The sequence below is a fragment of the Podarcis pityusensis genome (assembly GCF_964106645.2).
Source record: "Podarcis pityusensis genome assembly, chromosome: 13".
Classification (NCBI taxonomy): Eukaryota; Metazoa; Chordata; class Lepidosauria; order Squamata; family Lacertidae; genus Podarcis; species Podarcis pityusensis.
Window position 1 is genome coordinate 40,732,765 of NC_138038.1, and position 22,755 is coordinate 40,755,519.

General features: G+C 45.9%; 2 protein-coding genes across 3 annotated transcripts; both read left to right on the plus strand.

Annotated features, from left to right (window-relative positions):
• The first annotated feature begins 167 nt into the window (after positions 1-167).
• LOC308461767 (nuclear factor 7, brain-like) lies at positions 168-10,574 on the plus strand. Of its 2 annotated transcripts, XM_080978907.1 has the most exons (6): positions 874-1,614; positions 2,969-3,064; positions 3,161-3,394; positions 4,656-4,678; positions 4,800-4,924; positions 9,066-10,574. In XM_080978907.1, the coding sequence occupies exons 1-6, from the start codon at positions 1,267-1,269 to the stop codon at positions 9,614-9,616; spliced, it is 1,377 nt and encodes a 458-aa protein (XP_080835033.1). In that variant the 5' UTR covers positions 874-1,266; the 3' UTR covers positions 9,617-10,574. The 2 variants fall into 2 exon arrangements, with proteins under 2 accessions (XP_080835034.1, XP_080835033.1); XM_080978908.1 differs by lacking the exon at positions 3,161-3,394 and having other exon boundaries at positions 168-1,614.
• A 3,923-nt stretch (positions 10,575-14,497) lies between these two features.
• On the plus strand, positions 14,498-18,463 carry LOC308461762 (uncharacterized protein; the record flags this gene model as incomplete). Its single annotated transcript, XM_080978901.1, has 1 exon — positions 14,498-18,463. The coding sequence occupies one exon, from the start codon at positions 14,498-14,500 to the stop codon at positions 16,496-16,498; it is 2,001 nt and encodes a 666-aa protein (XP_080835027.1). The 3' UTR covers positions 16,499-18,463.
• Between the last annotated feature and the right edge of the window lie 4,292 nt (positions 18,464-22,755).

Consider the following 22,755-nt stretch of genomic DNA (forward strand, 5'->3'; position numbering starts at 1 on the left):
AGACCACATATTGGCAATTATATTTCTTGAAGGTTTGTAGAAATCAATGTTACTAGCAGTCGTAGGACCTGGAGGCTGATCTAGCAGAGATGGACTAGGGGCCGCTGCTCCTAACTCTGACAGGTAAACCTTTATAAACAGGTGAAGTAGACAAAACTTGAAAGTTGAAAAAGGTGTTAGTTTGTTAGAAGTTAAAAATCCCAAAAAGTTTTTAAAAAGCTAAAACCTTCCTTGGAAACATCCAAAATATTTAAAAACATGGGTAAGCTTTAGAGGCCAACAGAACTCTTCTTCATCAGGCTGGATTCTTGCTGCTGGCAAACAGAATAAGAAGGAAGGTGGGTCTGGGGTCTCTTCCAGAGCCTTGAAAGGGGAATGCAACCCAAATAAGGATGTACTCTGTGGGGAAATTGCTGATCTACTTTCTGCCCACCTCCTCCAGCTCCATATTTAAGGACATTTCTCTCTGCACCCTGGCAAATAGGCTTTTTATTAAAAGTTAACGTGTTTGCGGCAGTTAGGTTGGCCCTGGCCCATGAAATCCCCTTTCCGCTCCATTATTCGGATAGCATGCAAATTCAAAACTTCCAAAACCTTCCACCAGGGTGTGCCTGGTGTTTATTGTTCAATCAAGTGCTTCCATATGCTAGCAGGTAACTGATTACCAGTAACAGGGGAAGCTCTATAGCAGGGCTGCACACTTTAGAAATGCACGTTCTCTCCCGAGTCCATTTGGTCTGAAACACATAGGGCTGGCAGTGTTTGTACAGCCCCATCTGTGCTTTTAGCAGCAGCCTTGTGCGCAGAAATGTAGCAAAGGAATCTTTTCTGGCAAGCTGCGCAATGCAGTAAAGCCAGGTTTTGTTTTTTTCAAAGGGGAGGGGAGCCCACATTGCTTTCGTGAAAGTGTTATGTGCAGAGAGGGTGGGTTGCTAAACATCTGTGTTCCCGCACCCACACCCCTGTGAGCGATAAGCGCATATCTTGGGCGTTTGGGAGCAAAGTTCAGCATTGGATTTCTGACAGGCGCAGGCAGTGGCTGGGTCTAGATCAAGCCAGAAGCTCCACAACTTGACAGCTTGGACCACTGGATTGCTGTCTCCTAACTCCAGCAGAGACATCTGGGCGTTTTGGGGGTGGGCAGGCAGGAAAGACTGCCAAACAGCAGACTTTGGGGTCCTCTTCCCAGCTATAATATTGTGGTGGGCAGGGAGGAGGACTGGGACCCAAGTTTCTTGAAGTTCCTAGGAGTGACCTGCCTTCGCCATGGCTTCCTCCACACACTTTGAGGACCTCGTTACGGATTTCTCCTGCCCCGTATGCCTGGAGTGGTTCTGGGAGCCGGTTGCCCTCCCTTGCGGCCACCTCTACTGCCAGGCCTGTATCGAGGCAGCGTGGGGTGTCCCTGGCAGCAAGCCCATCTGTCCTCAGTGCCGGGAGCAGTTTCCAGAGAGGAGGTACACGCCGTGCAAGCTCCTGGGGACCTTGATTCACCGAATTGGCGGGATGAGAGCCGGGGAGGCCGAGGAAGGTCGACGCACCGAGCCCAGAGAATCTGCGCTGCGCCAGAATGGCACGCTGACCTCTGTCCAGGAGACCACAAAGCTGTACAAGGTGCGGGGGGAAGAGTCCCGGCAGAGCCCCCTGTGTCCTGTTCCCAGATGGCTAGTAATAGTGATGAATGGGGTGCTGAGAGCACAATGGGTAGGAACTGGGAGTCGAGAGAAAGGCTGCCAGCTTTTCTATGGCTGGCTGGCTGAATTAGCATTATTAAGGGATCTCAAAGTGACTTATGCAAGCTCGCTGAGTGACCTTGGGCCAGTCACAGGCTCTCAGCCTAACCTACCTAACAGGGTTGTTGTAGACAGCGGGGGGAGCCATGTAGGCTACCTTGAGCTCCTTGGAGGAAAAGGTAGGATGTAAATGCTATTATTATTATTATCAAATAATGAAGACATTCCCATGCATTTAACAGTACTCCAGCAGCTGGTTTGTTAACCATTCCCTGCTCCCTTTAATGGAGAAATGTTCGAGTGTTTTATAGCAAGGGCTGAGTTTCCTTTGGATAAGAAACCTGGAAACCTCTATTGCCTCCCCCACCCCCAATTTGCACCTGTATTGGAATTATTTTTAAATGTTTGATTCCTTGTGCATTTGCCATGTAAATTTAGCAAATAAGACAGAAAACAGACAAGCAACACCTGTCCCGATTGGCAGCAAACTAGGAAGAACTACACAAATAATATCATTATTCCATGCAAGGAATCTAGTTACAGCTTGACTTCTCTACTGCCTTTGTAAGAGATGTTTGCTTACAAACATACAAGCAGAGCAGAGTGGAATCAAGGCCCCCACCAGGTTAGTAGGCAATCCACTTCCTATACAGTGGTACCTCGGGTTAAGAACTTAATTCGTTCCGGAGGTCCGTTCTTAACCTGAAACTGTTCTTAACCTGAAGCACCACTTTAGCTAATGGGGCCTCCCACTGCTACTGCGCCGCTGCTGCGCGATTTCTGTTCTCATCCTGAAGCAAAGTTCTTAAGCCGAGGTAATACATCTGGGTTAGCGGAGTCTGCAACCTGAAGCATCTGTAACCCGAGGTACCACTGTATCGGCATCAGATATCTTTAAAAGGGTGACTTTTTATTCAGCTAGTGAATAGTTCTTCCAGTTTGTCTGCCTAAATTAAAATGGCAAAATACCCTCCCAGTTGTCTCTATTGCTCCCCAAAGTGATACATGTTGGATTCCAAAAGCAGGAGCCATCAAGGGACACCCAGCCCTTTTGTGTAGACCTTAATTTCTCATTGGAGTTTATATCACACAGAACCATTGGAATAGGTCCATGCAATGGGAGACAATCAAATTCATGGCAAGCAGGTGACATTTTTTCCTGGTGTGGACAATTTCTGAATGGTCAGGTTACTGTTAAATGTGTATTTTTAATTTCCACTCGCCATCTTGAATAGGAGGAGCTGTCTCTGGCTATTTTGCGGATGGAATCTAACCTGACCAAACTTGTCCTGCTTACGAGGGAGGAAGAAGAGAAGCTCCAGAACCACCAGGTGAAGAAGACTGGGGTGGTGAGGAGAAACTTAATGAGGGCAATAAGCTCATATATCTGGGAGGGAAATATGCTTAGATCTCTCTCTGGTTGCTAGGCAGTTTTGCTGAGTCTGGATGACCACATCTCCACCGAATACAAGCATCTCCATCGCTTCCTCTATGCTCACGAGAAAGCGTGCAAGGCAAGGCTGGAGGAGGAAGGGGCACACGTTCTTCGGGAGATGGAGGAGAGACTGAGAGTGCTGAGGGAGTCTTGCCAGCTGGGCCAGGAGCTGCTGTTGGAGGCCGGGGGTCACCTGCAGTTACAAGACTCTGCAAGCTTCCTAGCGGTAAGGAGAAAACAGGCTTCCATGGAGATTCTACGGCTGGAACTGTAATAAGAAAAACTTATGGGGTATTCCAGAGCCTGTATAGAGTCCTTAAGTGGGTTCCCTATCGGTAGGAGAAAACAGAGGCCAACCAGAGTACAGTGGTGCCCCGCAAGATGAATGCCTCGCAAGACGAAAAACTCGCTAGACGAAAGGGTTTTGCGTTTTTTGAGTCATTCCGCAAGACGAATTTCCCTATGGGCTTGCTTCGCAAGACGAAACGTCTTGCGAGTTCTTGCGAGTTTGTTTCCTTTTTCTTAAAGCCGCTAAGCCGTTAATAGCCTCTAAGCCGTTAATAGCTGCTAAGCCGCTAATAGCCGCTAAGCCGCTAATAGCCGTGCTTCACAAGACGAAAAAACCGCAAGACGAAGAGACTCGCGGAATGGATTAATTTCGTCTTGCGAGGCACCACTGTATACTGAGAAGCAAAGCAGCTAGTAAGCCTGATCTTTATTAAATTATTGCAACAGGGTCCTCACCAGACGCAGGAGGGAGGAGAACCCTGAACAATGGTGCACAAGCCCTTATATAGAATTTTGAAATTGCCCGCCCTGTAGTCTAAGACATCATACATCACAGAAGGAGGCGGTCTACAGCAGAAATCCTGTCTGCCAGGATACCTGATGATGGTCACTGATTGCATTACCTGGGCAGTCTGCTCATTCTTTTGTGATGGTTAATGCTTTAGATCCTGAATCCAGGTCACAGGCTCACCCTATTCATACATAAATACACCCTTAAGACAGGATTTGCAAGCAAAAAGACAAAGGCCTCCCTTCCTGCAGAGGAATATTTGAGGCCTTTGGGAGAGTCAAATTGGCTCTCCCATACTATTTCAGACACATTGTTCATATATTTGGATCAGTGTGCATTTATGAATACTTATCCTATATTTGAGACCTTAAAATTCTTATAAAAGCTTATAAAATCGAAAAATCTCAGGGCAGTTCACAGAATAACTGTGCTGGTGCTTGGGGGTGATGCTGAAGTTGGTGGGGATTCTGTTTTGATGATGTTTGGCCTCACTGATGACCTTGCGGGTGATACTATGATTGCGAGATGGATGAGGAAGGGCGTTTAAGCAGGCAGTTTGTTGCTACTTGCAAAAAAATAGCAAAGCCAGGAACTCCCGGCTCTAGTAGGTCAAAATTATTAAAATTTCAAATCTCCTTGGTATTGTTCTAAACATATGTTTCCCCTTTGTCCCCCCTCCCATGCACAGGGAATACATTCTCTCCTGAACAGGTGAGTGAACCAAAAAGAAAAGAGCAATTTCTTATTCATAAAGAACCCCCCCCCCCTTTTTATTTTAGTTATTAACATCTACTTGTATGTGTGTGATTGTTTTCCCTCCCACCTGGCTAAGGGTGAAGCAACAACAAGCCACACCAACGTTTCCACTTATGCGCCCCATACTACAGACCCTTGGGCAGTTCAAGGGGCCTCTACAGTGTGCTGCTTGGAGGGAAATGAAATCTGCACTCGGCATAGGTAAAGGTGGTGTTTGGGAGAACTCAAAAAGCGTCCTTGTTGCCTTTTCTGAATGCACTGCATGAACAAATCTTGACTCAGACTGATTGTATTCCTTCTCCACTGGGACTTCTTCTTCTTCTTCTTCTTCTTCTTCTTCTTCTTCTTCTTCTTCTTCTTCTTCTTCTTCTTCTTCTTCTTCTCCTCCTCTCGTAGCTGATTAAGATGGTCTTCCATGAACACAGTCTTAACAGTGGGTCCGTAAGTGACTGTGGAGGCCAATTCTGGATCCACACGTCCTTCCACAGTGGGGACATAGGTTTCTGGATGGGAGTTGATCATGGTGAGGGTTTTGCCAAGCGTGCCTTCATCTTAGCACGTTTCTCCCTTTCATCCTGAGTTCAAACGTCTTCAGAGCCCATGACGTCTTTGGTAAAGGCTGTTCTGTTCTCTAATTGGAGCACTCGCAGGCCAGTGTTTCCCAGTTGTCGGTGTTTATACTACAATTTTATTTTTTTTTTGCCTTGAGAGTATTTGAACCTCTTTTGTTGACCACTGGCATTACGCTTTCCATTTTTAAGTTCAGAATAGAGTAGTTGCTTTGGAAGGTGATAATCGGGCATCTGTACAACAGGACCAGTCCAATGAAGTTGATGTTGAAGAATCATTGCTTTGACACTGGGGATATACAGTACAGTGGTACCTCGGGTTACAGACGCTTCAGGTTACAAACTCTGCTAACCAAGAAATAGTACCTCAGGTTAAGAACTTTGCTTCAGGATGAGAACAGAAATCATGCTGCGGTGGCACAGCGGCAGCAGGAGGCCCCATTAGCTAAAGTGGTACCTCAGGTTAAGAACAGTTTCAGGTTAAGAACGGACCTCTGGAACGAATTAAGTACTTAACCCGAGGTAGCACTGTATTTACTTCTTTCAGTACACTGGCATTAGTTCCCTTGAGTAGGGCAGACTCTCCCAGCCGTGGATTGCTAGCCAGTTCCTAGTGTGGGACACATGGCGGCTGCTGCTGGTTCCTGACAATAGTAAAAACAGGAAGCTCCTTTTTACCATGGGTCAATCTAGCTCAGTATTGTGCAATGTCTACACCAGGGGAGGGGAACCTGTGGCCCACCTGACGTTGCCAAACTACAGCTCTCGCCATCCCTGTGCCTTGGTCATGCTCACTGGGGCTGGGCAGTTGTAGTTCAGCAACATCTGGAAGGAACCCCAGGTTTCTTACCCCTGGTCTACACTGACGGGCAGTGTCTTTCCAAGGGTTCAGGCAGGGATTTTTCTTTCCCTTTGTATTTGAGGATGCCAGGAATTGAATGTGGTACAGTCGTACCTCATATTACGTTTGCTTCAGGTTGTGCGTTTTCAGGTTGCATCCTGCGGCGACCCGGAAGTACCGGAAAGGGTTACTTCCGGGTTTCGCTGCTCACGCATGCACAGATGCACAAAATAACATCACGCATGCGCAGAAGCGGCGAATCGTGACACGCGCAGGTGCGGGTTGCGTTCTTATCAGGTTGCGAACAGGCCTCTGGAATGGATCCCGTTCGCAACTAGAGGTATCACTGTATTTATTTATTTTTTGCACACCAAACCTCTGCCCCACCGCTGACCGCTTCCCAAAGGATTTTTGCAGAGGTGCTGGACTACGTGGGCTTTTTGATCTTGCGAGGCACTCATCTTGTGTTCTAAACAAGAGATTGACGCAGATTAGTTCTGCTTAACAGTTAAGAGATCTTGAGTACCTATGTATTTACTGTTCAACCCACCTGTAGCAGCTGGCACCTGTGGGCTCGCTCAGCTTGGCTGGAGATTCTGTGGGTCATGCAGAAGGTGAGAGGGAATGACTAAGAGAGCTCTGCAGTGAGTCAAGGAGCAGTGAAAGGACACCCAGGTGTTGATGCTGAGAAAACAGATAATGAAGGAATCTGCATTCAACAGGATCTTTGTGATTAGGCGATGACCTGACCTAGGAAGAGCTATGTATACCAAGCCAATTAAAAGATCAGGCCAGGAGCTAATAAGGCTCAGGGATGACCTAACAGAACGGCAGAGGAAAAAGATGAGTCAATTACAGATCATGAGTAATGGATTTATGATTTATGTTAAGGCCAGGGACAGGACACCCACCTGCCACCATCCCCGTCTAGCTCCATCTAGCAGATTTGGAATGAAATGTCTCAACAACAGATGTTTTAAATTACTTTCCTTTGACCCCCAAGTGCTTGGAAAAATCTGTCAAAATCTTCGGTCATTTGAAAACTAGGAAGTGGAATAAAAAATTAACACCAGGGAGTTATAAAGTACTTTTTGCAAATTTACAAAGAACAAAACAACGTTTCCTGCTTGGCAGGGGGTTGGACTCGATGGCCCTTGTGGTCTCTTCCAACTCTATGATTCTATGATTCTAAAACAAGCTTTCTTGGATTTGCTGAAAACCCTTTCAGCACTTCCTTCTCGAATTCCTCCTCTTTTCCAGGCATAAATTCTACTTTTAGTTGAGTATTTTTGTGCATTTACTTGATTGAGGGGGGCAGTTCCCCCTGGTTATGCTCACGGGGAATGCATGTTGACCTCTTAACTCACTGAATCCAGTGATTTTGGGTGTGCCGTTTGTATTAGTGCTGGCTCACGAAACGTCTAGTATTTAGAGCAGGGCTGGGGAATGTGTTGCCTAACTATGACTCTTGTCATCTCAGACTATTAAGTTTATACCTTCCTTATACATTAAGCCAGGCATCCCCAACCTTCGGCCCTCCAGATGTTTTGGACTCCAATTCCCATCATCCCTGACCACTGGTCCTGTTAGCTAGGGATCATGGGAGTTGTAGGCCAAAACATCTGGAGGGCCGCAGGTTGGGGGTGCCTGCATTAAGCTATAGTCCAAGAGAATCCACTTTGTCCCTGGATAAGTCATACTTCAGAGTAGATCTACTTAACACTGACCACTGTTCATGTTGGCTGGTGCTGAGGGAGTCAACAGCACTTAGGAGGTCACAGGTTCCCTGTGATTCAGATGGTAGGAACCATTCCCAAGACTCGAAAGACCCTTCCCTACAGACCATATGGGGGGCTAAGAGTGGCAGAAGGGGCCCTCTGGGTTGTCCCACCGCCCTCAGAAACTCAGTGGGGTGATGGCCAAGGAACTGGCATTCTCTGGTGCAGCTTCTAAATTGTGGAAGTCCCTCCTCACAGTTGTGGCTGGCCCCTTCATTATACAACTTTCGGAGAATGCTGAAGCTGCACCCCGTATATTATTAGCCCCCCCCCCAAATTTATGTGGGTTTAAGTTGTTTCAAACTGTTTTTACTATTGTATTTTAATTGTTGTAACCTACCCTGGGAACGTAGGGTGAAAAGTGGGTAATAAATTATAGGCATAATAATAATAATCCGCTACGAGCTTGTGTAAGTCTTCAATCATAGAAAGGAGCCGCATTTTTATTTTTCCAGTTCATCAGTTATCAGTCTTGCCACGGACAAATTCAGCGATATTTGGAATTCATTCTTACAAATACTCTACAAATACTTCCTGCAGCCAATCAGAAGCTGCGATTTGGTTTTCAAAAGTTTTGGAAGTCGAATGGAATTCCGGAACAGATTCTGTTCGACTTCCAAGGTATGACTGTATACAGTTTTGGGTTTCCCCCCTCCCCCTTTTATTTTCCTTTCTACACAGGTTCTGTTTCTATTTTTCTTTCTTCTTCTCTTTTATTTATGTCTCATCATGTTTAGTGCACATATAATTACCGTATTTTTCGCTCTATAAGATGCACCAGACCACAAGACGCACCTAATTTTTGGAGGAGGAAAACAAGAAAAAAAAATATTCTGAATCTCAGAAGCCAGAACAACAAGAGGGATCGCTGCACAGCGAAAGCAGAAATCCCTCTTGCTGTTCTGGCTTCTGGGATAGCTGCGAGCCTGCATTCACTCCATAAGACACACAAACATTTCCCCTAACTTTTTAGGAGGGAAAAAGTGAGTCTTATAGAGCAAAAAATACGGTATATACTTTTTAAACTTTCAATAAAGATGTTTATAAAATAAATATCATCATCATCATCATCATCAGGCTATGAAATGCAAGGACAACTTGATTTTAAAATTTGCTCTCTCCCTCTCTCTCCCCCCCCCCCCGCCATTTTGCAGACTTCCCCCGGATAACCCTGGACCCTGAAACAGCACACCCGTGTCTTGTCCTATCAGATGACTACACTTGTGTCCGGGACGGAAACCTGCGCCAGGAAGTCCCAGACACGCCCATGCGGTTCAACTACTGTGTAGCTGTGTTGGGTTGCCAGAGTTTCTCCTCGGGGAAGCACTATTGGGAAGTGGAAGTTGGCAACAAGCTCTCTTGGACCTTAGGCCTGGTTAGCGTTTCTATCAACCGCAAAGGCAAAATCGCTGCCTCCCCTGGTAGTGGATACTGGGTAATCCGGCTGCGAAATGGCATGGAGCTCATGGCCAAGGACGACCCGCCTCAAAGGCTGTGCCCCACATCCTTCCCCAAGACAGTTGGGGTTTATCTGGACTATAATGGGGGCCTGGTGTCTTTCTGTGATGCTTCTACCATGGCCCACCTTTACACTTTTGCGAGTTCTAGGTTCAAAGGGAGGTTGTGCCCCTATTTTTGCCCTGGGCTGTACAATTCAGGGAAAAATGCAACCCCCTTAAAAATATGCCACCTTCCACTATGGTAGAGGAAAAAGAACATCTCCTGTTCTGTTTTTCTTTTCTCAACTCACACCTGCTTCTGCAAGGACGATGCCTTGGACATATCGTAAGCAGATGGTTCTTTAAACTCCCATCGTACAAATAATATTATTGTATTTATTTTAAAGGGAAAACTCCTCCCAAGGCAATTAAAATGCACACAGTGCAACAATAAAATAATTCAAAGCCCAAACACCAAAATAAACCCCAAAACATGCCACAGCTATAACAAGACCATAACCAACTCAAGAAAAAGCAGACAAGAACAGATGGATCTACAAGGCATTCCTAGAGAATCTCCTTCAGTGAAAATAGTAGTGTTTCTTATTTATTCGTCCGCAGAAAAGGGTAGGCCCCTGGAGATTGCTGCTATGTTTAAAGAGCTACTAGGGAAAACCCAAGATAGGTAAAGACTGCAGTAAAATAGAGGTTTATCCCCCAACTATCAGTGCAGTTGGTAGTGGGGACTGTCACAAAGTCCATTTGAAAGAGGCACAAGAACAAAGTTTGGAGTGGGATCATGGAGGAGAAGGCGTCTTTCTGTGCCCGCCACCTCTAAGGAGCAACGTGATTTTAAAACGGTACTTCTCAGACTTCATGAACTTGTGATTTGAACCCCCCTCCCCAACCCATCTCTTAGCAAGGAAGTGCATAGACACCTCAGCAAAGGCAGTATAGATGAATGTGGCACCTGCTCTTTGTGTAGGGATGTGTGGATTGAGGTAACCCAACACACTGGCATTAGGAAAGGACCAGAATAGGCAAGCTTGGCTCTGGGTGTGTATCGTCCCAGGCAATTTGCCCTCCAGTGGCCTCTCCCAGGAAACCTACCCAGTTGTTGGGGTTCTTGGGCCCCAGCAGCTTCTGAGGGATTCCATGAACTGGCCTTAGACTTTAAGCTGCAGTGTATTCTAAGTGCTTAATAAACTTTTGCGCTATGTAAAAGTGTCTTAGGACTGAAATCCTGTTTTGAGGCATGTGGGGGGTCTATGCAGATACAAGTGTGTTATGATGGTTGGTCTGGGGATCAGATAGGGCATATTCACTCATGTTTTGCAAATGGCTCCCCAACTGGATTTCCCTTTTTGTGCAAGATGACTGCAAATTTCCCTGGGTAGATCCAGTGGTTTTTTTCTGGGGGGACACAGGGGGATGCATACCCCTAAACATTTTGTGAAATTTTGTACTTTTGTCCATTTACTGTATTTATTTTCCCCAAACTGAACCCCAAAATGGTGGTTTTCTTGAGTCAAAATAAGAGTACCCCTAAACATTTTTTAAAGAAAAAAAGCACTGGGTAGATCCATCTGTAACATCTCTTGCCGCAGCATCCTTTGGATGAGAGAGCACTGGAGACTTATGATGCCACAGTATTTTTGCTTTAATATATGAGCCAAGCATATTGGAAGAAAGGAACCTTTGGCAGAATGCTGGTCTCCAGAGTACACCTAGGGCAGCTGGAGGAAGGCTGCCATCTCAGTTCCAGCAATAAAACACCACAAACTCTCTGTCTCTCCTTCTGTCCCTTCTACCTGCTGTCTTTCACGTACATGTCTGCCAAGAAAGTGAATTGCTCAGTATGCAGTCTGAGCTCCCTTCCAGATGTTGTTTTTATTGAGCGATCATCATGATTTGTGCTCAATATGCTGTTGGTTATGCATGACCATGCTTTTAATACCATTTGCACCTGCAAGTTTTGAGCCAGTCCTACTGCTTAGTTTAAAATATTATATTTCTTCATACCACAAATATTTCAGGGTGTTGTGTATGTTGTTTTTTGTGTGTCTTGCTATAACGCAAGAAATGTGGTCACACGGAGGAAGCATTGCAGAACAGCTAATAACATGGAATGATTTAGAGGTGGTGAAGTATAAATTCACCACTAATGCGCTGTGATTGCGGTTGTGACTTATGCCCCATCTGCACAATACATTTAAAGCGGTATCATACCGCTTTAAACAGTCCTAGCTTAAGAATCCTGGAAACTGCTGCTGTCTTTATCTTTTGAATGTCTATAGAGCTGGATGTGCTTATGTAGTGACAATGGGCAGAAAGGCGCTCTCGTCTTCGTTACTGCTCACTTTTTACACACTCCCAATACTGAGCTCTGGACTGAATCACAACAATTGTTTGGGTTTTTTTAATTGCAAGACTCCTGCACTATTAAAAACTCATGAAAGGCAGAGATTTGGATAGCTTGGGTTTCTTTAATCAACTTATTTTCTGAATGTCTACCCAGCAAGCGTTCAGCACAGATGCTGTCTCAGGGCGCTCAGCAACAAGATTAAAAACTTGCAAACTAACCTCCCCATCACCTGTTGAATCCTTGCATGAAATGCATCTGCTAAATGCATCACACCTCTGTCAGGAAGAAACAAACGAGACAGGCAAGCAAGCAAGCAAGCAAGCAAGCAAACAAACAAACAAACAAACAAACAAACAAACTGTGGCCTGAATCCTGGTGCAAATGTAGCCCCCTTCTGGAGGAATGGTCAGTCACCGTTTTAAATCCGAAATGCAATCTGGGGCAGGAAGAGTTAAAGGAATCATAGAGGAACTGATTTTTGTTGCTGCTAGATTTCTCCCCAGCGAGGAATTTGGGGGAAGGTAATAAGAGATGGACTTCTTCCTGTTTCAAGCTCAATTTCGCCCCCTCCCCTTCCCACCTAGGGACACATAAGAGGTTTGGGGGCTCAGAGGGAAGATTCCTCAATCAACAAAGGAGAGCGATCTGCAGCCACACTCGGGGGCGCGTTGGGTGAGTCAGAGGCGCAAAAATAATTGCAGGGGGGAAAGGCAGAGGGCAAAAGTTTCGTATAAGGGGAGGGGGACCGAATGCTTTGAAGAAATCAGAGATCTGGTTCATTTTCTCTTGGAGTTTTCTCCTTTTTTGGTAATTACAATGGATTTCTGATTTCATCGTTCCTTTTCAATCCCGTCCTTTCCTTTATTCCTCATCTAATGTTACTAAGGAAAGTGTCAACCCTGCACGTTTTCTACAGAAAACACCTGCATTTCCCACAGGGAAAACATAATATGTGGACGTTATGTCTGTATGCACATGTATCTTTATATAAACACCTGCTGGAAGAGACTCTGGCTCCCATCCTCTTCCCCATTTAGGCACACATGGGCAATTAAAGGTTTTGTGGGCACTTGTACATTTTGTCCATGTTTTCGCCGCAGGAAGGGTCTTCTCCCATTCTGGATTCTGCATGCTGCAGGTTGTGTTCTGTCTCTCAAAATTCCTTTTGCCACATGTTGTCATAGGTTCAATTTAGGGTGATCAAAGAGTGGGTTTCTTTTATTTTTTAAAATAATAAAATTTCCCTGCCCCCCCCCCACCTCTGCCAATCTGTGAACGGCATGAATTCTTCAAATAATTCCAAATTCATGCTAGCAATTGTAGGACACAGAGGTTGAGCATCTGTAGTGACTGTGGTGTGATTACCATGTGCTTCTGAGGTGTGAAGATTCTGTGAGCATAGAGGAGAACGATCTCTTTTCCATTAACCCTGTTTTCCATCTGCACGGAGAACCAAAGTTCACTGTGAGATTGCCTTTCTATATATGGTAGGAATATGCCATGCGGATCCATTGACCTGTATAGCTGTGAGTGACAGATGCAGTGAGATTAAGCAAGGAGGACATTGCAGTCTGGTAGAAACAATAGAAGCTGTTTTTGGTGAATTGTAACTTTTGCAGTTACAACATCCAAGGACCGGGTGAGGTTTATAATGCTTCTGCTTCCCCTGCAATCTGCCACTGCAGCCAGAGGCTGTGAGAGATGTCAGCAGCCTAGTGAGGGAGTCCTGGCCTATGAGGAACTATTCTCTGATTCCTTCGCCATCCATTTCCAGGTCAGGAGATTCAACAAATTCAGCAGCAGAGTAGCACTAGAAACATTTGAGAGCCAGGGGACTCTTATATGTAGTATACACAGTTCTTATGCTTTGTTTGAAGACGTATTTCAAGATGTATTTCAAACAAGTACTAAAATAAGAAATCAGCTATATAAGAAATGCTAAAAATAATAGAATCATAGAACTGGAAGGAACCCTGAGGGTCATCTAGTCCAACCCCCTGCAATGCGGTAATCTTTTACCCAACATGGGGCTCGAACCCACAACCCTGAGATTCGCAGTCTCATGCTCTACCAACTGAACTATCCCAGCTTCTTTTTTAAAACAATGTGAGTGATTGAAATAATTTATTTCTATTTATACCACATTTCTGTCTCCTTTTTTCAGTCTGCAGTGATGGGATGTTTGGGTCCCCTCCCCCACACCATGGGAAGTGAGCTCTAGACAACTGGAGCCACCACCAAGAAAGCCCTGCCCCAGATTTGGACCCACAGAGAAAAGACCATAAACTGTGCTTCTGAGCCAGATCTGTGACCAACTGCAAAGTTCTATTAAGTGCATCTTTAATATTTCAGAGGTGGGAAACCTGTGGTGGCTCTCTAGAGTCTAGGGCTGATGTCAGTTGTGGTCCAGCAACACCTGGAATGCCACAGGTTCCCCCATCCCTGATGTATATCTTTATCTGAAAGAGCAAGTTTTCCTCTGGGTCACCTTGGTACAGGAATTGAGCTGCTTGGTGCAGAATTTGCACACTAACCCTGCTCATTTACCAAGGCAAGAATGTGAGCTTAGTTTTTTGATTCCTTTCATTCTCGTTGCCTGCAGACCATGTGTGAGGGATATGCTGCTCCTTTAATGAAAGAAGAAAATGGCCACCCCGATTCCAGGAGATCTTCAGTGGTACCTTGTGCCTGTCTTTCAGTGAGGTGCATCAATGCGATGAGGAACGTCATCCTACAGTTGTGACTGCACACCATTCCCAGCAACGTGGGCGTTTCAGTCAATATGTACGGGAGATGCTATGAGGGTAGTTGCTGTGCTGAGAGCAAACACCTTATTGATGGTTTGGAAGGTGGTGGGGATACCAGATACCAAGCTGGGCTACAAAATGTACCCAAACAAGACGTCCGTAGCAGGTGTCGTGATGGCTTGGACGCTGAAGGAGAACAGAGATCCCACCCAGAGTTGGACATTGACGAGATCAAGAAAATAATCAAGTTGCACTCAAACACAGAATGTAAGCAAACTTGTGGCAGCAACTGGAATGATCCTCCACAAGCCAATGGGGATTTAGTTGGGGCGAATGATTTGCATGTCTATCTAGATGAGGAGGGTGCCCAAAATTTGTCTTCTGATGTGGACGGTGACATTAACCAAGATACGGGTAGAAGCCCTAATCAAGCTTCCCACACAGATGTGGAAGGAACCCGAAGTGTCTCTCCAGAGGTGGAGGGGGAAGCAGATGGAGATTCCGCTGAGGACTTTGTTTCTGATGTGGACGATGGAGAGGACAGTGTTCTCTGCTTGGATGTCAGCGATGGTGATCGAGACTTCAACATTAGCACCAGTCAACGGGACGTCAACCGTGAATCGTCCCTCACGGCCACCTCGCCCGTTTCTCCTTCTGCGCCTGACAAACCGTACAGGTGCCCCGAATGTGGGAAATGCTTTGGCACCAGCTCCATCTTGGGCCAGCACCGCCGTATCCACAGCGGAGAGAAGCCCTACAAGTGCGCCGCCTGCGGCAAATGCTTCACCCGGGGCTCGACCTTCCTCCAGCACCAGCGGACGCACACGGGCGAGAAACCATACAAATGCCCCGATTGCGGCAGGTGCTTCGGCCGGAGCTCCAACCTCATTCAGCACCAGCGGGTCCACACGGGGGAGAGACCCTACAACTGCGGCACCTGCGGAAAGTCCTTTTCCCTCAGCTCCACCCTTATCCAGCATCAGATCATCCACACGGGAGAGAAACCGTACAAATGCCCCGATTGTGGCAAGTGCTTCAACCGCAACTCCAACTTGCTGAACCACCGGCGGGTGCACACTGGAGAGCGCCCCTTCGCCTGCCGCGCCTGCGGCAAGACGTTTTCCGAGAGCTCCTCCCTCACCCAGCACCAGCGGACCCACACCGGGGAGCGCCCTTTCCGGTGCAAGGAATGCGGCAAGTCCTTTTCGCTCAGCTCCACTCTGATCCAGCACTACGTCACCCACACCGGGGAGAAGCCTTATGAGTGCATGGACTGCGGCAAGTCCTTTGGCCTCAGCTCCACCCTGCTGCGCCACCAGAGGGTCCACACCGGAGAAAAGCCCTTCGAGTGCCAGGACTGCGGGAAGACCTTCAGCGTCAGTTCGCACTTCTTGCAGCACCGCCGAGTCCACACGGGTGAACGCCCCTTCCGCTGCCCAGATTGCGGGCGCACCTTTAGCCAGAGGGCACATTTGGCACTGCATCAAAAGACCCACCAAAATGGGGCGGCCCCGCAGCTCCGCCACCAAACCCTCTACATCTGCAGCGACTGTGGGAAGAGCTTCCGGCAGAGCTCGCACTTGGCGCAACACCAGAGGGTCCACACCGGCGAGAGGCCGTACCGATGCGAGGACTGTGGGCACGGCTTCTCCCAGAGTTCCAAGCTGTTGGAGCACCAGCGGGTCCACACTGGCGAGAGGCCGTACGCTTGCAAGGATTGTGGGCGCCGTTTCGGGCACAGCTCGGCGCTGTCGCAGCACCGGCGCATCCACACCGGCGAGAGGCCGTACCAGTGCCCACGCTGCGAGAAGGCTTTCTGCCAGAGCTCGGCTCTCATGCAACACCAGCGTATCCACACCGGGGAATTGCCGTACGCGTGCCAGGAATGCGGGAAGCGCTTCCGATACCTCCTGCAGTACACGCGGCACCAAAAGGCGCATTTCAGGGGAGGGGCCTCAGCTGCTGGTCTTGCAGGAGAAGCAGCTACATTAGCAAAGAGGAACAAGTTGGTACTTTCAGCAGGGGATGAGACTTGAATGGCGAATGGTTCTTTCACAGTGGAACATGGAGTATGACTAATTTGGCATGAGGCTGAGTGGAATAGCAGAGGCTTATAAGGTGGAGGGAATTCTGAGGAAATGATGGTGGGCAAAAATGGTACTTAGGTCCTGTAGCATCATAATGCTGCTTTGGAGAATGGTGTGGCAGAGGGAGTGGGGCAGCTGTTTCATAAGTGGCGTGGCCATTTTGAATTATAGAAGGTGTGGATACGGAAATTAGGGTCAGAAGAAAGCAGGCTCATGTAGTAGAGCAAACATTTTCAGCAGGGGGCTGGTCCACTGTCCCTCAGACCTTGTGAGGGGCCAGACTATATTTTGAAAAAAAGAAGAACGAATTCCTATGCCCCACAAATAACCCAGAGATGCATTTTAAATAAAAGGACACATTCTACTCATGTAAAAACATGCTGATTCCTGGACCGTCCTAGGGCTGGATTTAGAAGGCGATTGGGCCCTGGGCCTTAGTTTGCCTACCCATGGTGTAGAGGAAAAGGAAAATCCTGTGTGAGGGACATTTTAAATAGGTGGAAAGTTGAAGACAAGAATATTCTCCTCATAACCTCTTGTATGTTTGTCTTCAGGGAACATCTTTTTTCCTCAGAAATGCTCCCTAATATTAACATGTGTGTACAAGGGGCAGAAGAGGAAATGTTCCTCTTTGGAGGCACTCTTCCCTCCAATAATCCTGTCATTTTTACTGTCACTGATTTCTTCATGGCCCTTCTAGAGCACTTCATCTATAAGTAGGACATGACATCTCCAATTAATTCCTGTTCCAAGATATAAAACCTCTGATTTATTTATTTTTAATCAACTTAGGGGGAAATCGCTGAGGAAAATGGAAAACTGCTGCAGTAGTTCGTGGCATTCAGAGCTAAATGTAAAATGTAAATCTAAAAATACATAGGTCCCGCTATCCAAATACTCATTTGAAAATTCACTTATCCCAAAATGAGGAATTTGTACCCAAACTCGTCATACACACTGCAGATTCAGGTAGCCAAACAGCCAGACCTGTGTGCAGAACAAAGTTGCCTTAAACGAGTCTTACTTTTTTGGTGTTTTGCTGGTCCGTGGTTGTTTTGCCAGAAACCATGGTGGCAGGGGAGAAAAAAAGGGGGAGAAATCAGACAGATATTTGCCTTTTGTAGGATTTCAGAGGGTTTTCCTGTTTTTTTCTTTTTGTTCTTTTGTAATTTTGAACTCTTAAGTTCCATGGTTGGGAACACATTAGAAATTTCCCCATAGGAATCAATGGAAATTATTGACTCGTTGTGCAAATACTCACCTAACGAATAATTTCCTGAGAATGCATTGTATTCGGATAGTGGGACCTGTGTAGACCTCTAGAATGATTAATACATTATGTCTAATTCGGTTGGCACACATATAATACTATTTTATACAGTTAGGAGAGAAGCAAGAGTACATTTTAAATAGTTCTAGTATTGTTGATTAATTTCCCTACATTGAGTTCTACCAACGTAGAACCCAGAATAAACCCATTGAAATTAATGGACCTAATCATGCCCATTCATTTCTTTGGGTCTACTCTGGGAATAACTAATAATTGGATACAACCCAACAGTTCCTGTCAAATTAAATTCAGTTGTTAAAGACAGCTTGATCCTGGGGAGATTTTGGTGGGCTTATTGATTTCATTTGGGCTTGGTGTAGCTAATTTCTGTATAGCAGTGGCTCCCTGCTGGTGGGCTGCAGACCCCAGGGGGTCCACGAAGCCCACCCAAGGGGTCCGTGGCACCATTCACGTAACAAAAACTACCATGGAAATATCAAAAATTTCAAAAGTAGGAGGTCTGTGGCTTTGCTTTTGAAAAACAGGGGTTCTGCGGTACTTAGCTAATTGTGAATCACTGCCGTATCAGGCTGCATGGTTGATCTTAGCCGTGTTCTCTTCTGAATAAATATGTACGCTATTCAGCTGCATGTCTCTCTGGAACTGAATGGAGCTTACCTCACATTCAAACCACACACTTAAAATGTTCTGATGCCACTTTAAGCAGCCATGGCTTCCCCCAAAGAATGCTGGGAGCTGTAGTTCGTTAAGCGTCCTGAAAGTTGCTAGGTTGCCTCCCGTTCCCCTCCTTTAGCAATCAAACCCTCTTCAAGGGATCTCTGGAAATTGTAGCTCTGTGAGGGGAATAGGGGGTTCCCTAACAACGTTTGACACCTGTAACACACAGCAGCTCCCAGAATTCTTTGGGGGAACCCACAACTGTTTAAAGCAGCATTACAGTGCTTGAAATGTGTTGTGCGAATGCGGTCTGAGTAGACATGAATAGGATTGGCCTGCACATTCAATGGGACGCATATGCTACGTAACCCTTAATCCATGGCATTGATTTTAGTAGAATTTCCACTGCAATCCTCTAAATGTCATTCAGAAGTAAATCCCATTGAGTTCAGTATCCTATACTCCCAGATTTGCGGGGAAGCCTAGTAACTGGATTTGGGCCAATATGTACTGTGGACTCAGTACATATATTTTAAGGACATACTGGTAATCACTCCAGTGATTTCTTTTGTTTGAAATGCTGGCATAAATGATATGTTGTTTTTTTAGTTGCAATTGGTTCTTGGAAGAGTTTCAACTACTGATCTTCAGCTTTCCAAAGGTAATTACATTTAATTGCTGCCTTCTAAACATTCTTTCACCCTTCACTTTTAGGAGGGAAAAATCCCAAGCACTAGTCTCTGAATTTTTCGCTTTAGTTATTTTATTCTCTGTCAAATAGTTGCTTTCTGGCAAGCAAATCTTCCACATGCCCTGCACCTGCTAAAACTACCCCTGTGCCCACCTCCTCTTGCCAAAGAGATAAACATAATTGTTTCTGGTTGAGAAGAGGGCCCTTGTTCTTCACTCTGCCCTTGAGGCGAAGACAAAACGTTGTGAGGAAGCATTGTTCTTTACTTCTAGCTTTGTCCCGAGGACATACACCAGGAGGAAAGGGAACCTCTGAGAGAATAGGCTTTTAAGAGAAAGGCTGGCATTCTTGATTCCTTCCCCAAGTCTGAGAAAGGCAGTGAATCCTACTAGTTAGAGTGGGGGGGGACACGTTTGGAAATCTAAGAAACTGTTGCGGGTTTCACAAAATGCCCATTTCACAGAAGAAGAATCGGCAATCCTCATAATGATATCCCCTCCAGAAAAAAGGTAGAACACCTGCACACATCTGCAAACAAATAAAACACAAAAGCAGGTGACGCTCTGCAAAACGCAACAACTTCCAACAAACCAAATCACAAGAAAAAATAAAATCATTGAGAACTGGGAGCGGCTGGGAGCAGCAAGGGTGTTGTTTGAGAGCGCTGTGGTGCCCACAGGCACCATGTTGGGAATTGCAGAGTTAGCCTGATTCTCCTGTGTTTTGTCACTGGTTCCAGAACAGGGAACCGAGAGCCAACTGGGTTAGAGAGGGCAGCCCTCTGAGCCTGTCAATGCCTCACTTTCTCTCAGAGAGGTAGAAATTAGCTTTTCAGTATGCTGGGTAAGGTAGGTGGGCAGCCCTTTCTAGAGGAAAACACCTCTCTTGTGAACAGCAGGAGAGCTAGAGCAGCTGAAACACGCCTTCACAGATTCTTGAGCAATCAAGCTGTTTTCAAGATGTTGATGCGAAAACACTGAGAAGGAACAGAATGGACGTCTGCTTCCTGTTCCCCAGGGATGAGAGACATCCCTCGATTAAGAATGTAGCATAACTGAGTTATCTCATTCACCAGTTTGTGCCTCTTTCACTTGCTTGTAATAAAGACTTATGGGCACACCTGGGTGTACATCTCTTATTTACTGAACTTCAGGATTGCCGTCTCGGCACGGTTTGAGCCTTGGGGCTCTCCTATTCCATAAACTTTGGGTCTGTTCTCCACTGTTACATACAGTGCAAGGTTTCTCTGGAGTTATCTGCCCTCCCTCAGACAGGTATTTCCATGAATTCATAATGGGTAGCCCTTCAGATTTTGTGGACTACAGCTCCCATCATTCCTGACCATTAGCCACGCAGCTTGTGGCTGATGGGAGTTGGAGTTCAACATCTGGAGGGCACCATGTTGGCTACCCCTATATGAACATGCAGAAAGGGTTTTCTTCACAGGGACCAACACGTCTTTCCATGCTTCGTTGTTCTTAATTATATGCAATTAGATTTTAATCTAATTAAATAACAAACCTAGACAGCATCTTAAAAAGTAGAGACATCACCTTGCCAACAAAGGTCCGTGTAGTAAAAGCTATGGTTTTCCCAGTAGTGATGTATGGAAGTGAGAGCTGGACCATCAAGAAGGCTGATCGCTGAAGAACTGATGCTTTTGAATTATGGTGCTGGAGGAGACTCTTGAGAGTCCCATGGACTGCAAGAAGATCAAACCTATCCATTCTTAAGGAAATCAGCCCTGAGTGCTCACTGGAAGGACAGACCGTGAAGCCGAGGCTCCAATACTTTGGCCACCTCATGAGAAGAGAAGACTCCCTGGAAAAGACCCTGATGTTGGGAAAGATGGAGGGCACAAGGAGAAGGGGACGACAGAGGACGAGATGGTTGGATGGTGTTCTTGAAGCTACCAGCATGAGTTTGGCCAAACTGCGGGAGGCAGTGGAGGACAGAAGTGCCTGGCGTGCTCTGGTCCATGGGGTCACGAAGAGTCGGACACGACTAAACGACTAAACAACAACAAAGATTTTAATAATCAGCCGAGATGTATGCATGCATACCCTTCAGCTAGGATGCAGGTACAAAAGCAATACTGATGAAGGGTCTGATGAAGTCTGATGAAGGGATGTCCTAAGGAAAAGCTGGACATTCCAGGATCAAATCAGAAACTGGGATGGCTTCTGTGAATCCTGGACTGTCCCCATATACCTAAAAGCCCACCTTCTTGGTGGTTCTGCCACCCTCAGAAGCTCAGGCTGGTGGGCCTGGAGAGGGCCTTCTCTGTGGCAGCCCCTAAGTTGTGGAACTCCCTCTCCACAGAGGTGCAGCTATCTGGCAACTTCTTTATACAGTTCGGGGCGAATGCTGAAGATGCATCTCTTTACCCTGGCCTTTGATACATGAAGTGTATATTTTCAGGTCCCACCCTATGTTATGTGGTTGTATTTTTTTAATAATAAGTCTTTAAGCTGCTGTTAATGTTGTGTTTTAACCCCCCGAGAGACCTGAGGACGAAGGGTGGGTAAGAAATTAAAATTATAATTAATAGCAGTAGCCATAACACAGTAAACTAAACAGATGTAACAAGAATAAAATGGTCAAATTAAAATATGATTAGAACACACAGGACCAACAATAGCAGATTAATGGCAATATCATCACCCAACTCCAGGAGGTTAATCATAATCATCTTAAGAAATTTATTACTTATACCTCACCCATTTGGGTTGCCCCAGCCACTCTGGGCAGGCTTCCAACAGAATATAAAAACACAATGAAACACCAGACATTAAAATCTTCCCAAATCTTTGGGGCAACTGCAATAAAGACCCTGCTTAGCACACGTGGCATCTTCATTTTGCACATGGAACTGGGCGAAGGGATGTTCAAAGGAAATCTGTGGATTTTGTCTTTTGGTCTGGGAAATCCCAGCTGTCATCGCTTTCCTTAAATCAACCTGCCTGACTACAGTGAGCAAGCAAGGCTGCCTACCGGCTAATTAAACAATTTAAACGCACTCAAGGAGCGCTTGTGTTGGTCTGATTGCTTGATTAAAAAATAATTTCTTCATTAGCCTGGGGAAACACCGTGCTAATTCCAAGAACCACAAACTGCTTCCACACCCTTAGGACTCTCTCTCTCTCTCTCTCTGGTGGTGGGCAGTTTCAACCTCTTGCCCTTTCCCACAATAGGGCTACCACCTCACCCTCCCAAATTCCCCACGGCAGCCAGAAATCCAACAGGAGCAGCTTTCTCCCACCAGATGGGAAAGAAGGACCACAAATTAAATATTTCGCCCCAGGAGGTATTAAAGCTTTGTAAACGAGTCCTTTGCATCTGTAAAAAGAAGAAGAGAGAAATATGCACAACTCACATAGAATAAGAGAACCAGAAGAACATACGTTCAAAGAAGATTGGATAACGTTTATTGAATATATGGGAAATAATTGTGTATAGCTGAAAACGCTGGCAGTATTAAGATAAATTCAGCAGTGTAAATCAGTTTTGATGGATGTAATAATGGAATACTGAATGGTATATTTTTTGTAAAATACGCAGGGATTT